Raw genomic sequence first — 17,410 nt, forward strand, 5'->3', positions numbered from 1 at the left:
GTTTCAGACACAATAGTGATTGAAGAGGGGAAGGGTTATGTAGTGTCTATTACAAGCTTTGGTTTTGTTATGTTGCAGGGTTCAGGCACTTATGTTGGGTTGGTAGGGTATGCCTTTTTGAACAGGTTGGTTTTTTGTGATTTCCTGAAGTTTAGATGGTCGTAGGTTGTTTTCACAGCTTTTGGCAGTGCATTCCATAGTTGTGTGCTTATATAGGAGAAGCTGGATGCATAAGTTGATTTGTATTTGAGTCCTTTGCAATTTGGGTAGTGGAGGTTTAGATATGTTCGAGATGATCCGAATATGTGTCTGTCCTGAGCACTACGGCCATTTTTACCACAGCCCTAAAATGGCCGATTTTCTATTTATTGTATTAATGGCCATGGGTTAATGTTGCCATGATTCTTAGCCATTAAAAAAAATTACCATGGAAGCACATACTGCCACCCATTTTGTAGGTTGTAAGGGCGCATCTGGTAAGCCTGTGCTAACTAGTTACCATTCGCTAATGTAGATGAACTAACTGGTTAGCACAGGAATGCCCAATCTCCACCCCCCTGACATGCCCCTCAAAAATATATTTTTTAGCGCGCAATTAGCAAGTGCACATTTTGCAGTTACCATAGAACGCCTGAGCGCATCCCACGGTACGCCATTTTAAGCTGCATTAGGTGCACGTTAGCACCTAACACAGCTTAGTAAAAGGACCCTAAAGACACTTGTCATGAATTGCATTCTCTAGTTAAAACTAATATCTAAATCCAAAATCCAAAACAAGAGCTTTTCTGCTTTCCAGCAGATACTGGTGCCTCCCTATTTAAGTATAATGACTCTAAAATATCATAAAGTGGTCTGTGTTCTAACTCGTGCTAACAATGCAAGTTAACATGTATTAACTCACTGATGATAACTCACACATTACCAGTTACATGATGAGATGCATAATGTGGTAGAAATTGGGGTATAACTGGACCTTCTGATTTCAGATTTTAACTTATAAACACGGATAACACTCCCCTGGTGCAAAGTAAAATAGATGTGCATTGGTTAAACACCAGAAAAGACTTGGCTCCCCCTAATATTTTCTCACCTCTCCCTTTGCCTGTCCTGGATCCTTCACTCTGTTTTTTGTGTCTTTTCTGTACTGACGACTCCTTAGCTGCACTAATATGTACATTTGATTCCATGTGAAAGATACCCAGCAATGGCCATTGCTGGATTTATGTGTATTGGGGTGGGGGAATCTATATATGGTGCCTAAAAATCTGTGCAAAAAACATTTCCACCTAAGCGTTTTCTATAAGCGGTGCCTAGAGTTTTGTGCGGTATATAGAATATGATTAGTTGATACCCCAGTGTCTAAAACTGTGTGCATCCATTTACACCAATGAAAACATGGCGTAAATCCCGGCACATAGATTTAGGTGCAGAGGGCCATATTCTATAACTACACACATAAATTTTGTCCATTTCGCCACCCATAACCAGAAGTTATACGCAGTATAGTACAGAATAGGCTTAGCAAGTTGTGTGCGTCAATTCTAATTATTGTCAATTACTGCTCATTATTGCTTGTTAAGTGCTGTTATCAATACTAATTAGCTTAAGTCAATTAAGTTACGTATGTTGTAATAGAATCCACCTGGATTTCGGCGTGGATCTCTAGGTGAGCTGTATAGAATCCAGAGGATTATGGCTCTATACTGTAATATTTAAAAGGCCCGCCTTGATTAACTAGGAAGTCTATAAATTAAAATTAAAAAAAAAATATATATATATATATATAAAACAACCACTAAAACAATAATGATGATTCTTTTATATTTTAATTGTCGTTATTTATAAATCCATTTAATTTTTTTTAAGTGAAGCATGAGGCCCCTTGTAATGTCAGGCCCTAAGCTGTAGTTTGTCTAACTTATATGTAAATCCAGTCCTGGAAAAGAGACCTGCACTGTGAAAATACCAATAAACTTAGTCTTTTATGTACTCTCAAAGAACCCCTACTTAACTGTAAAATAAACATCTAAATTTACAATTTATAAACACCTACGAATAGAAGCCATATGGCAAAAAACATGATTGCAAGTGTAATCTGTTCAGCTAGAAAATTCAAACATGTAACTTCTCTACTGAATAAATTACATTGCTTACTAATAGAAGCACATATTAATTTTGGGGTCTTTTTTTTTACTAAGCTGTGGTAAAAATAGGTCTTAGTGTGCCCTTATGTGGGTCTTTCCCGTATGCTAAGGCCAAAAATTATTTAGCATGTGCACATTTAATACAACCATGTGACGTAGCTTGTCTCACATTAGTCCATTTTTTGCTGCGTAAGTGCCTATGGGCCCTTTAAGATTTGCTCTCTAGTCCACAGAAATATGCTTAGGACAGCACCATCATATATGTCACAATTGTTATAGACTGCTAGTAAACAGACTATTCCGTTCAAGGGATCAATTCATTCTGAATTTTCCCTCCACAAAAAACATAAAATATAAATGGGTGTTTGCACTGTTTTGTCTTATCAAGCTGTGATAAAACTTTGGAATGTACTACCATTGTCTATTAGATCTGAATCTAATTACATGAAGTTTATGAGAGTGCAGGTGAAAGGGGATCCGGGAAGGCACAAAGAAAGGGGGTGCAGGCAGCCAGGGAACCCCAACGGGGCAGATTTCATGTGCACAACACCCACATTCAGAAAGCTGGTCTACTGGAGGCAGAGAGGTTGGCCGGGTTAAGGAAGAAGAGGAGGAACTACCAGTCCCAGAATCCTTCTCTTCCCCACCTGGCTGTGCAAGAGGTAGGGGAGGAGATAGAAGATTGGGAAATGGTCTCGGAGGAAGGTGATGAGGGCCAGCTGGAGAGGTTGGGGGCGGGGGAAGTTGAGGAGGATAAAATGGAGGTTACTGAAGGACTAGAGGAGGAACAGATGGAGATTGGAGCTCTGGCTCAAACCCGAAAAGCTGCTGTAAGAGGGTGGCTAGCTGTGCCTTGGAGAGACTGGTGGAAGACCAGAGGAGAGAGGCTGAAGCACTGGGGGAAATCTCTACTAAAGAGGAAACAGGTGCAGCCTGTGGGAGAGAAAGAGAGCTGGGCACAATTGAAACCCCAGCCTGAACCAGGTAGGAATAAAGCTGTGTAACCGTGCTGTCAGAAGATGCAAGAAAGACTGTGTAAACTGTTTCATACTAAAAAGGTCTGGGCTGCAACCTACCAAGCTATTGGGTTTTTCCCTCTGATAATGTGAAGTTATATGGACTGTTTTTGAACCTGAATTTGACTGTGTTGAACCTGAATTGTGCTCTGGGCTGCTAGCCTAAACAACCTGGAGTGAAGGGTGTTTTGATGAATTGAAGCAAGAAAATAAAAGCTCACTTATAAACATTGGGCTTTGAATGTGCCTCTGTGAAAGGAACGGAGGGAGGAGGAAGTCCTGGGAGTTCACAGGGCCTGGAGCCAAGGCTCAGAGGAGCCAGATTGCTGTGGAGTGAAGGCAACAGTCATGTGGAGGAAGAGGCAGCTAAGCAGGGTTGACCCTTGCTGGGTCCTGAATGGGCGACCCAGCTACAAGTTTTATCAAAGACTGAGGGGTCCTTTTACTACGCTGTGCTAAAAACTGGCCTGCGAGGCTTTCCTATGCACTTGCCACTTTTAACACGCTGTAAAATGGCATAAGTACATAAGTATTGCCATACTGGGAAAGACCAAAGGTCCATCAAGCCCAGCATCCTGTTTGCCACAGTGGCCAATCCAGGTCGCAAATACCTGGCAAGATCCCAAAAAAGTACAAAACATTTTATACTGCTTATCTCAGAAATAGTGGATTTTCCCCATGTCCATTTAATAATGGTCTATGGACTTTTCCTTTAGGAAGCCTTCCAAACCTTTTTTAAACTCCGCTAAGCTAACTGCATATACCACATTCTCTGGCAACGAATTCCAGAGTTTAATTACACGTTGAGTGAAGAAAAAGTTTCTCCGATTCGTTTTAAATTTACCACATTGTAGCATTGCATGCTACCTAGTCCCAGTACTTTTGGAAAGCATAAACAGACGCTTCACATCTACCCGTTCAACTCCACTCATTATTTTATAGACCTCTATCATATCTCCCCTCAGCCACCTTTTCTCCAAGCTGAAGAGCCCCAGCCGCTTTAGCCTTTCCTCATAGGGAAGTCGTCCCATCCCCTTTATCATTTTCGTCATGGTGACGAGATGGCCGGCTTCGGCCAATAATGGAAAAAAGAAGGCCGGCTCTGACGAGCACTTGGCCGGCTTCACTTGGTCCATTTACATTTAGGACCAAGCCTCAAAAAAGTGCCCCAACTGACCAGATGACCACCGGAGGGAATCGGGGATCACCTCCCCTTACTCCACCAGTGTCACCAACCGCCTCCCACCCCCCCAAAAATAATTTTTAAACATTTTTGTGTCAGCTTCTATGCCAGCCTCAAATATCATACCCAGCTCCATGACAGCAGTATGCAGGTCCCTGGAGCAGTTTTAGTGGGTGCTGTAGTGGACTTCAGGCAGGCGGACCCAGGCCCATCCACCCCCAACCTGTTACACTTGTGGTGATAAATGTGAGCCCTCCAAAACCCACCTGAAACCCACTGTACCCATATGTAGGTACCCTCTTCATCCATAAGGGCTATGGTAGTGGTGTACAGTTGTGGGGAGTGGGTTTGGGGGTTTGGGGGGGGCACAGCACACAAGGTAAGGGAGCTATGCATCTGAGATGATTTTGTGATGTCCACTGTAGTGCCCCCTAGGGTGCCCGGTTGGTGTCCTGGCATGTGAGCGGGAACCGTGCACTATAAATGCTCCTCCCATGACCAAATGCCTTGGATTTGGCCGGGTTTGAGATGGCCGCTATTAGTTTCCATTATCGGCGTGAAACCAATGGCGGCGATCTCTAATGCCGGCCATCTCTAATGCTGGCCCAACTGTTGAGATTTGGCCGGCCCTGACCGTATTATCAAAACAAAAGATGGCCAGCCATCTTGTTTCGATAATACGGTCGGGTATGCCGCTTTCCGGGGCCGGCCTTGGAGATGGCCGCCCATATAGATGGCCGGCCCCGTTCGATTATGCCTCTCCATGCAGCTTAGTAAAAGGGTCCATTAACTGGCTATGGGTTACCGCATAAAGTGCCAATTAGTGCCCATTATTGCTTATTAAGTGCTGTTATCAGTGCTCATTAGCTTATTAAGTTTGTTAAATTACGTGTTATAGAATCTGCGCTGATTTCGGCACCAATCTTTAGGCGAACTATATAGAATCAGGAGGAAAGGGACTTTGTTTACCAAACTGTGGTAAAAAGTGGTCTTAGCTCATCCTTATATGGATGATTCCCGTGCCCTAAGACCTGCCCCCAGCAGTAAAAAATTAATTTTATTTTTTTAGCTTGTGGGTAGTGTGCACACATGCAGCAATTACTGCGGGATGCCTGAGTGCACCCCGCTTACTGCAGCTTAGTAAAAGGATCCAAAAGATAGGACTGACTTTTATGTGGTTCTATTTATGCAGTTAACCTGACCGGTTAAGTGCTGGATATTGGCACTTAACTGGCCAAGTGCTGAATCCGCCCTGGAATGTCCCCAAAATAGCCGGTTTGCAGTTTGGCGCTAACTGGTTATTTTCAGCAGCACTAACCAGTTAAGTGAAATAGGCTGCAGAGTGAATGGAATATAAGTTGTGTAGCAGAATTTTGAACAGATTGAAGGGGAGACAGATGACTTAGTGGGAGACCTTTGAGAAGCAAGTTGTAATAGTCTAAGCGAGAGGTGATAAAAGTGTGGATAAGGGTTCTGGTAGTGTGCTCAGAAAGGAAAGGACAAATTTTGGTGATATTATAGAGAAAGAAATGACAGGTTTTAGCAGTCTGTTGTCTATGTGCAGAGAAGGAGAGAGAGTAGTCGATGATGACCCCAAGGTTACGAGCTGATGAGACAGGGAGGATGAGAGTGTTATGGTGCATGTTGTTATAGAATAATGGGGATATGTGCGTAATGTAGGTGTGTACATTTGCGCCACATTTCAGTTGGTGCATATGGCCACGCCTAAAGTTAGGCACATTCCCAGGCATAAGTACTGTTCTATAAACAGCACTTAACTTTAAGCATGGCTTATAGGTTAGTGATTTTTCGGTGCCAATGTTTCTTGCGCCATATGTAGAATCTAGCCCACAGCACATATGCTGCTTTTATAAAATAGGTGCAACATATGTTCTTATATACCTCGACACCCTGTTATAAAAGTACCCTCTTAGGAGGTAATTCTATAAAGGAGGTGCCAACATTTATATGCCAGTTATGCATGTAAATGTTTAGAATACTAGATATATGCCTGCATATGTGCATACATGCTAGATATCTGCCCACACGCTACTCTGCAACAATGTACATACCTCTGGTAATGCATAATTTACAGTAGTGGTGTAGCCACAGGGGGCCTTGGTGGCCTGGGCCCCCTAATTTGGGTTCAGACCCCCAAAGTCTTTGGGGCCCCCAAAGGTTTGGCTGGTGGGGGCCCGAACCCAAATTGCACCAATCAGGTGCATTGTTATAGAATTAGCCTCTATGGAGAGTATTCAATAAATGGTGCCAAAACTAAGGTGCAGAAAATATTCAGCACTACGCACTATTTTATAAAGGGCATGCAGCTTATATAGAATAGCGTTTGGCATGGGTCCCGTGCCTTACTTTTGGTTCCGGATTTACACCTGCTGATACCTGGTGTAAATGCTGGCATCTAAGTTAGACTTATAGAATAGCTTACATCCAGATATGCATGAAAGTTTTAATGAGTGCCAAGTAAAATCAGTAACTAGTTGTTAGCACCCAATTATTGATGGCTAAGAACTCATTATCATTTTATTTGCACATGCATCTCGGAAGCATGCCCAAACTTGGGCATTCAACTTTGGGAACCACATATAGAACCTAGGGGTATGTGTGTGCATAAATAAGCAGGTGTGCTCCTAAATATGTATTGCACGTATTCATTATCATGCTTTCTTTATCATATATGTCTATAAGGTAAGGATGGCATATTAGTAGTTGGTGGAGCAGGACCAATTGAGTATTAGCACTTGCAACATTTGGGGGCATGCTACCTCTCATGTATATCTAAGTCTTCACTCCCATGTTAGTGCTATCAGATTGGTGATGAGCTCTGGGTTGTTTTGGAGAACAGGGACAAGTTGCAGAGAAAAGAGTTGTTCTGTCATCAATCAATTACTGATTGTCACTGCCTGGTCTATGCCCCATGCCCTCCCAACTTATCGGCAGAATGTTGGGTTGGGTAGGAGGTGTGGCAGTGATCTGGCATGGTGGGCCAGTGGCATTGTGGCCTTCAGTGCACCCTACAATGCTTCTTCTGGTTGGTGCTCCTAGGCGCACACATGTGCACCTGACCCCCTTTTAAAGGGACTGCAGTACGGCAATGGGAAAAGCACACACCAGTGATTTCAGATGCCTGGTCCTTTTAGGGCAGTTGCTCCCCTTCCTCGTTGCCTTTGCAATAAGCAGTTTCCTTTTTCCTGCTTGGCTGCGTCTCCAACTCCAAATCCTGCCTTATCTCCAGTTCCAAGTCCTGCCTTGTCTTCAGTTCTGAATCCTGCCTTACATCCAGTTCCGAATCCTGCCTCACCTCCAGTGCCAAGTCCTGTTTCATCTCCAGTTCCAAGTCCTGCCTTGTCTCCAGCTCCAAGTCCTACCTTATCTCCAGTTCCAAGTCCTGCCTTATCTCCAGGTCTGAATCCTGCCTTTTCTTCAGTTCTGAATCCTGCCTTGCCTCCAGTTCTGAGTCCTGTCTTGTCTCCAGTTCCAGGTCCTGCCTCATCTCCTGCCCAGTCTTGTGTTCCTGTTTGCAGTCCAGTCCAGCCTTGGTACTCTTGTCCGCAGTCCCGCCCAGCATTCCTGTCTGTAACCTTTCTCAGCGTTCCTGTACCAATCCAGGTCCTGGTTTTGCTGGGCCTGCCCCCAAGGGCTCTTTTCAGGGCCATCCACTAGACTACTCTACTCCAGAGTGACTTGTCTGCTGTCTGTCAGGGCCTCCTGACCTCCAGGTTGGGAACCCAGCAGCTGTCCAAGGACTCACCATCCAGACCTGTGATACTGATTGTCTTGTCTCTTATTGTTTTTTATTTTCTATTTTATTTTTCATACACAAGTTATAAACAAGCATATTGCAAAGCAATATAATTATAACAAACTTCACAGAGAAAAAGCCCTAGATAGAAATCCATAAATGGGAGTAGTGAAGGAAAATAAGAATATTTAATAAGAAAAAAAGAAAATGTAATTAGAGACTCTAATGTCCAGCCAGCTTCTATATTCACAATCCATCAACAAAGAATCTAATAAAAATACAAACATCCTACGCAGTACTTTTAACTGAGTCCTCTGAGGAGACAGAAGCATTCTTACCTACAGATTGATGCTCAGGTGGTAATGAACAGTTCTTCACAATAAACTCTGAGAGCTGACCCAGTTCCCAGAAAATACAACTAATATTCTCATCTAATATATTATATTTAGCAGGATTTCTCAAAGAGAAAGTGACACCCAGTTTTACAATCTCAGAATGCAGTGTCAAGAATATCTGTGTTATATGAAAAATATCAGAAAATACTCTAACATATATAGAATGTTGTGATATTTTAGAAAAAAAAGATGCATTATTACATTTGCATTTGGTTTATAAAGAGAGCATGACAATGTTCCCTTGATCAGATTGGCCTGACCTGTTAAGACTCTAATGCCTGTATGAGATTGAAGACATTGCTATGGAAGGGTAGACTCAGTTAGGACACCCTCTACAGCACAGAATCCATTGTTTGAGGACTTGAAATTCAATCGCTTTCAGACCTACAATGAACTAATTGGTGAGATTGTGCCTTTGGCCTGCTATTATGGGACCATGTGTAGTTACATTCACCCTCCACATACACTGATGGCTCTATCATCCCTTCCCTGGTAATGTAAACAGAGGAACTGGATCACTGTTGGAGCCCCAACTGAAATCTCAGCCAGAACCTGAGAAGGAGGAACAATAGCAATGGGCAATGTCAACACAATAGTCCCATATGGAGAATCATATATTAGCAGGACAGGAAAACTACTTCAGCACGCTGTACATCGGGAAGCCCATAAAAGGGCACAGTTAATTGGCCTGTGGCCACACCAGCAAAAGCAGAGAACTTTGGTCAATGGTCAAATTGCAGATCTTCAGTGCAGTCATCTACCATTTGCGATCTTGATAGAACAGTCTCCAGATCATTCAGTCTATGCTGTGGTCAGATTCTAAAATCATCCCATGCGGCAGCCATCAATAGGGCAATGAAGCTTATGGTGGAAAGGGTAGGGCTAGAAGGTAAAAGGACTACCTATGAGAGAAAAGGCCACCAAGAGCACTTGTAGGTGCCCAAGGTCTCCCCAAGATGGAGCACTTTCCTATCCCAAAGTGATAAAAAAATAGATACTGAGGTCCTACCAGTGTTGTCTCTGGAGAACCTGAACATTCTATGTTTCTTTGTTTCCTTTTCTATACTGCCTTTCAAATAAACACCAAGTGCATCAATCAGTAATCAAACAAGCGGACAGAACTGAAATGAAAATACCACAAAGCAAACATAATTCCAATGAAAATCTACCCCATCCCCTACCCTCCTGCACCATGCAAGATTTTAACTAGAATACAGTTTGAATTGCTGAAAATGACAACAACATAACCTTCTTTTTGTGACTTTTGTCAGTCAGTGCTTGCTTGACCAACTGCGGTTATAGCACATAACTAAGAAAAATCTCATACTTAACACCCACTGTATGATTTTTACCTGGATAGATTTGTGCTGGTATTGATAGTGAGCAAAGCTATTATGAGAAGATGCTATTTGGCCTTTCTCAAATTGTTTCTTCACGCTTGCTAAGCCACCAGGCACTTTGCAGGTTTCAGATTCTTCAATAGCCTAAGGGGAAAAGTATGAGTTTATCAGCACATCTGCCTTATACAATAGTAGCAGAAGAAACATATTTATTAGCTAGTAATATTTGTACGTGTTTCTGTAGGATCCTCTATAAAAAAAAATCTCTTCATAAAAGTGTTTAATGAATCCCAATAAATAAATACAAATGTTTATAATATATGAATTGTGCCTTCAGTTGTTAAGTATCGCTGGTCCATATGTAGTTCACAGATGATACAATTCCACTGACTGAAGTAAACTGTACTTTACTATTGAACCACTACAATATTTGGAAATGTCTTCCCCAGGCCTATCTGACATATAATTTATTTGGCAGATGCAGGCTTTTGTTTATGTTTAATAAAACTTGCTATACCACCTTTCAATTAAAAAACCTAAGCAGTTCACAATTTATAAAATAAAAATTCTTTATTTCTGCATTTGTATCCCACATTTTCCCACCTATAGGTAGGTTCGATGTGGCTTAATAATAGGAAAAGAACTACAATAATTGATAGGAATGGATAGGGAAGATAAAAGCACATTTCAAGCAGAGTCCTAATATAATAACAGAGTAATAGATGATGGCAGATAGGAACCGGCTGGATCATCCAGTCTGCCCAACTGTGTCTCTTTATGCCGCTCTAGGTATGTCAGTCATATATGCTTGACTAGGCCTTTCATCTTTGGTTTGCATTTCTTTGAAGTCTGTCAAAAGTGCGTCCACATCTCAAGGGGGCGTATCAGGGGCATGTTCAGGGCGGGACTTGGGTGTTCCTGAGATTTAGACATTTTTCAGCCATAATGGAAGAAAACAAAAACATCCAAGACTAAAACTAAGACATTTTCAGATAGACCTGTTTTTATAATGAATAAGGCACAAAAAGGAGCCCTAGATAACCAGTTGACCAATGGAAGGAATCAGGGATGACCTCCCCTTATTCCCCCAGTGGCCACTAACCTCCTCCCATCCCCCCAAAATGTGATGAAAAACTACTTGCTAGCCTCTGTGCCAGCCTCAGATGTTATACTCAGGTCCATTAGAACAGCATGCAGGTCCCTGGAGTAGTCTAGTGGTGGGTACAGTGCATTGCACACAGGGGAACCCAGGCCCAATACCTCCCCCTACCTGTTTCACTTGTGGAAGAAACTGTGAGCCCTCCAAAGCTCACCAGAAACCCACTGTACCCTCATATAGGTGCCCCCTTCACCCATAAGGGCTATGGTAGTGGTGTACAGTTGGGGGTAGTGGGTTTTTGGTGGGCTTTGGGGGGCACAACAGACAAGGTAAGGGAGCAATGGTCAGATGTGTACCTGGGATGTCAGGTGGACCAGAGTATTAAAAATGTTGGCTCTGTCTTGATTTTGTGCATTTTGCACTTGGACTTTTTTTTTTTTTTGAAATGGACCAAAAAATAAAACATCCAAATCACAAAACCTTCCATTTTCGAAAACAAAAGATAGACGTTTTTCTTGTTTGAAAATGACCTTCTTTGCTATTCAGATTTTGGATGTTTTTTGCAAAATGTCCAAAGTCAGACTTAGACGTCATATCGAAAATGCCCCTCCACGTCTACTTGTTAATGATGTCTCCAACAAAAATGTTCTCTACAGATTTTGTGTCCTAGTTTTGTTTGGTTTTGCATTGATTTGTTGGGGGCACTGTCACAATGTATATTTGTGTCTACATTGATATAATTTGTCTGTTTACTTTGTGGAGGCAAAGGGAACATATTGGCAGTGGGGGAAGGGGGCTAATTCAGCATTAGCATCTATAACATTTGGGGAACCACCCTCTCCCCCATGCCTATGTTTCTGTGGTAGGTTAACCTAGTTATCACCCTTCAGGCATTTTATTCTATTTCTCCTGAGCTTTTCTTCCAACCCATTATGTGATCCCTTGTCCTTGAATCTGTTTTTCTATGAAAGAAATTGCAGTTTCCTGCTAAATATTTGAATGTTTCTCTTCTATTTCTCCCTTACCTTCTATAATTCAGCAAGTACGTTTTGAATGACTTAGGTTTCTCTGTGTAGGAGCTGCGTTGCAGGCACTGTGCCATTTCAGTAACCTTTCTCTGAAATACTTCCAGCCGCAAAATAACCTTATAAAAGCATGGCCTCAAGAATTGAACACAGTACTCATGTATGAGTCCCACAAGTGACCTATTCAAGGGCAATATTACCTATTTTTCCTGCTGATATCTCTGTTATGCACTCAAGCATATCCTTAGTTTTCTCTTTGATTGATTAAATTGACTGGAAACCTTCAGGTCATGTGTGGTGATGTAACATAGTAGAATAGTAAATGACATCCAATCTGCCTAGAAAGGTGGTCAGGGTTGATGCAATTGACCACACATTGCTACTTGAACATCTGGATCAGATTGGAATAACAGGGACTGTGTTCAAATGGTTCAGCGAATTCCTTTCAAATTGAAGTTATTCTGTCAAGCAAAACAATCAACTTTCCAACTATCTCCTGTTTCACCCATCCAGCTCAATCTCTTTATGTCATCCCTTGCCTCAATACACCTGGGACTTAATGAACTACTATTATCCTGATCAGATGACATCCTGCTTCTCTTACCAGTGACAGCACCAAACATAGATCCAACTCAGTCTGTAGCAAAAGGTATGACTGCTGTCAGCACCTGGGCCCTGACCAATAAACTGAAATTGAATGCACAAAAAAACAAGGTCCTGTGGTACCGAAATCAGGGAGTTGAGGTCCCGTCATCAATATCCTTGACCAGTGGTCAAATCTTTACAGTTGAATCTGAAACCAGAGTACTAGGGGTCTTGCTTGTCTCTTCACTCACCTTCGCTTCCCATATTAACCAGCTTTTTCCATGTGGGTGCTCTCCTTGCCCTCTGGTGGCCAGAACTGGTGGCTGCTATGGACTGTTTTCTGCTGTCTTCCATGTTCCAGACTTCAGTGAGTCCGGTCCGGATTTTCCAGGTTGCCAGACTTGCTCTGCTGGTTTGTCCTGGAACAGCAACCTTACTTGGCTGGTGATTTACTGCAGCTGTGGGTCAGCTGCTGAGGGGCTTATTAGCTTCTGTGAGCCTTGCTTGCCTTGCCTTGGTATCAAAGGTCATCCTGAGTTCCTGTTGGTTTGTTGGAGTTCCTGCTCTGTAAGTTTCCTGGGTGTTTGACCCTTTGCCTGGACCTGGACTTTGATTTTGCTTTCTGCCTGCCTAAAAGACTCTGATTAGTTTATGGATTACCCGTGTTTGCTGCCTGCCCTTTGACTTTGCTGTGCTACTGGATATTGTTACTGTCTACTATTAAAGCCTCTTCTAGTTATATTCTGTGGTTACTGCCTGTTGTGTTCAGCACTGCTTTCTGCTTGGGTGATTTGCCTGCCGCTGCCACTCCTTGGCAGTGGCCCAAGGGCTCACAATTTCAGAGACTGGGTTAGAGCCCTGACACTATGGAAGAAAACATTATTCAAAATGAGACAGCTACGTCTAGTCAGATCATTCTTCAACCAAAAAGCCTTCACACTACTAGTCCAAATGTTAGTCCTACCTCATTTGGATTACTGTAACATTCTATTTCTTGTTATTAAAGGTCAATATCAGAAAAAAAACCCCTGCAAATCATACAGAACACAGCTGCTAGACTAATATACAGATTGAATAGATATACGAGTGTTTCAACTCAGCTAAACAAACTGCACTGACTTCCCATAGCAGAAAGACTCAGGTTCAAAGCTGCTTGTTTAGTTTATCAGATCCTACAGGGCTTCGCCTCTGAACTGCTGACTAAGTCTGCTTCGCTATGTCTGGTCCAGTCTAACAGACTGAAACAACTGATGCCAGCATCACCGTTCCAAAGACGATTAGAATTCAGAAGATTTTCAGCTCTCTATTCCCCCTTCTTGGAGTGAAAATATGGAACTCTCTACTTATTCCCATCAGAACAGAAAACAGGTACCTCAACTTTAGGAAGAGGCTAAAAACGTTTCTCTTCCCAAAGAGTGCTTCATAATAATCCATCATGACTTCTACCTCCTAGTATCATCCATTATCCTTTCCTTAATGTTTTTAGTCTCATGCATTAATCCAATGATCTCAAATGTTTCTCAAACCTCACACTACTTGCTTTTGTCTCACTTAGAATGTAAACCACACTGAACCCTGGAAAGGGGATATTAGCAGTATACAAGAATTGATTTGAATTGAATTTGAATTGAATTAGTTCAATATAAATAGATACATAAATATTTAATATGTGATAATTATGTCTTAAATTGGAAATATGATAAATCCTGGGTAAGACAAGTGTCCTGGAGTGGTAGGCTTTTGGTTTTATCACAATTTATTTTGTATCCCGAGATTGTGGAGAATTGGTCAATTAAGGAAAAAATGCAAGGAATGGCTTCTTTTCTCTGAGGATAGACTTAGCCCTGATGATTTCTCCTTCCCCTCTTTATAGCACACAATGCATTAGGGGACAGCTACAGACTAGACAGGCAACCCATATTTTTTATTTAGTCTTCTCCTATCCATAAGCCTCAGGAAACTGCTATGGACCAGACAGCTCCCTCCATGCTCCCTCCTTCTACTCCTTAACCCCTTGAGTAGGAAGCAACACTTTTATCCCAGGTTTTATACTTCCCCGCAAAAGTGAAGGCTCTAACGCTATTGTATTACTTCCCCAGATTATACTACTCCTCCATTAGTTTTCACTGGCACTACTCTAGAGCATGGATCCAGGAAGACACATTGAAAGAAAGAAAGAGAAAGAAAAACATGAGTAATCACTATTTGCTTATTTATTAATTCCACATCAAAGAGAGACACATAGGGGGACCCCCTTCAACCAATAGACTCATCTTAATCTACAGCCCAAGAAACTACCATATACTGTCACTAATCTATTACAAATAGAGAATCATCCTCTCCTATCTAATAGAAATTTTTCAAGCTGAACAGATTCATAGAAGATATAATTGACATCTTGATATCTAATCATGCACTTGCATGGAAACATGGCTTTCAATGCTAGCACTCCACTCTAAGTTTTCCTTCTCAGTTTTCTGGGCCATTTAAAACCTAAAGCTTCATCCATAAAACAAAAGATCTTTCTTCTTAAAGAAAGATTTTAATAATCATAATTTATCCTTTTCAGAGAAGAAAGCCACAAGGAGGGTGCCTTGATGGAGATGAGAAATCTCAAGAAATTTAGTCAGGTCAAAACTCTAATATCCACAACATCAAAGTCTCCCTTCTGCTTAACCTTCTTAATAGGTAATAACAATTAACTATGGGCATCTTTTTACAAAGCTTCGCTAGCAATTCAAAAGCAGCAAATGAGAGGGAGCCCTTTCAATTTCTATGGGCTTCTTCTCATTTGCCAAGTGGGAATCACTAGTGTGGCTTTGTAAGGAAGCCCTATATTAATCTTCTTTGTATCAGTAATAGTACTTCCCTAAAATAATTCCTAAGCAGAACGTTGGGAGAAAATAAATGAAAAAAAGTGAAAGTTCAGAAATTGCTGATTTTTAAACACTTAATCTTGTGACATCTTGTGTTTTTAATTTCTGGAAAGTTGACATTTGTGGCTCCACTGCAATATCCAGGACTCAGAAACAGTTTCTTTTTCAAATTCATTAACTTATATGAAATCTGTTTGGTAAAGTCACAAAACTGGGACACCAAGTTCCTCAGTAACTCTGTTCTGGCAACTATCTTTCATATATCCATCAACAAAATCTCCAAATTTGCTTCCAATTTGCTACAAAAACTGTCATCCTCAAATGGGGATAAAACAGCCTTGGGAACTAGGACTGCCCCTTTAACTAGGAAGCTAGTGAGAACACTCAGGCCCAAACCAGCAAAAGCACCCCTATGAGAAGAACAAGTTTGAGAAAGCTCCTCTACAGATGAAACGAGGGAAGTCATTGGAGGAGGAAAGGTAGGCTGACCTGAACTGATGGAGGCCCTTGACTCACAAAGGACTAGTCCAATATATCCCCAACCTTGTACTCACACATTTATCCAAAAGGCCTTGAATCCTCTCAGTACTTCTAGAGATAACTTGAATTTACTTTTTTCGCTTCCCAATGCTGAAAAACAGTACCTTAGGTTAATCCTACAACAGCACTGAGTACTCCAGCACTGCTGCTGGAACTCTAAAACCACTTCAGCACATTTCTGACTCTAATCCTATGCAGTACTTGTGGAACTCTGGTGTAGCTATGGCACAGCTCCAGCACAGCTCCAAAAGGGTATTTCTCTTAGGGCACACCCCTTCTGGCATTTTATGCCCAAAAGCCCCACCACTGATGATGTTGGTGGGGTTCCAAGCAGCTTCCAGAGATGTCTTTCAGCTTCAATCACAAAAGAAAGCCAAGGGGAAGCCTCTCTCACCATTCCAGGTAGAACTCCTCCATTTCTCATTATATCCATTTTATTATTAGGATTAGGATTTATTATTATTAGGATTTATTTACCGCCTTTTTGAAGAAATTCACTCAAGGCATTGTACAGCAAGAATAAGTCAAACATAAGCAATAGACAATTACAGCAGTAAAAATATTCAAACAACCATACATCATCAGCCTACATGTGCCAGCCTGGTTGATTTTTGAGAAACTGTAACCTGATGGTGCTAACCTCACCATCCCATCCCCTGTAATATTGCTAAGCCATGTTTCCTTTCTTTGCCCTTTGCCTGCACTCTTTTGGGAGTGAAAGGTAGGTTGCTTGTAATACTGCAGTCTCTCAACCTTCTTTCTACTACTGACACAGAACACGACAGCAGATAAAGAGTATTAGGCCTACTGAGACTGCCCAGCTTCACTTCTGGTGCACCTCACGTCACTTCTTATTCATCAGGAATCCTCTGTGCTTAGTCCATGCTTTTGTGAATGCTGTTACTGTTTGTCTCCACTATATCTACTGGTTGTCTAGTCCATGCATCTGCCAACCTTTCAGTAAAGAACGATTTTCTGATGTTGCACCTGATTCTACCCCTCTGGAGCTTCATACTGTGAATGCCTGAACTACAGTATTCAAAACTCTGAAAAAGATTTGCTTCTTGTACCTGATTTATGCTTTTGAAGTACAGTATTGGGATTTCTCTATCATATCTCACATTGTTCCTTTTCCATAGATAGATAAAGGTCTTTACGTCTCAACTCTTATAGCTTTTAGTAGCTTTTCTCTGAGTGCCTCAAACCTGTCTATGTACATTTGGAAATATGGCCTCAAAAATTGGATACATTATTGTAAGTGAAATCTCACTAACAGCCTAGTTCAAAAGAATTATCACCTCCTTTTTATGCCTCTCTTTATGAAACTAGATGAGCCTGCTGGTCTTTATCTCCCATCATTTTCCTTTATTATTCTTCCCTGTACACTTTTATGAGATCCTTTGTACAAAACATATGCATACCTTATGTTTAAACTGGATAGTTCAAAGTA

At 41.6% G+C, this 17,410-nt stretch overlaps 1 protein-coding gene across 1 annotated transcript in view; it reads right to left on the reverse strand.

Annotated features, from left to right (window-relative positions):
• The window catches only part of XIRP2 (xin actin binding repeat containing 2), a 287,016-nt gene that overhangs the window by 50,444 nt on the left and 219,162 nt on the right, over positions 1–17,410 (reverse strand). Inside the window, 1 exon segment of the mRNA XM_030210038.1 lies at positions 9,848–9,979. Within this exon segment, the coding sequence (XP_030065898.1) occupies positions 9,848–9,979 (132 nt within the window).

The sequence above is a fragment of the Microcaecilia unicolor genome, chromosome 7 (genome assembly GCF_901765095.1).
Source record: "Microcaecilia unicolor chromosome 7, aMicUni1.1, whole genome shotgun sequence".
NCBI classification, from domain to species: Eukaryota; Metazoa; Chordata; class Amphibia; order Gymnophiona; family Siphonopidae; genus Microcaecilia; species Microcaecilia unicolor.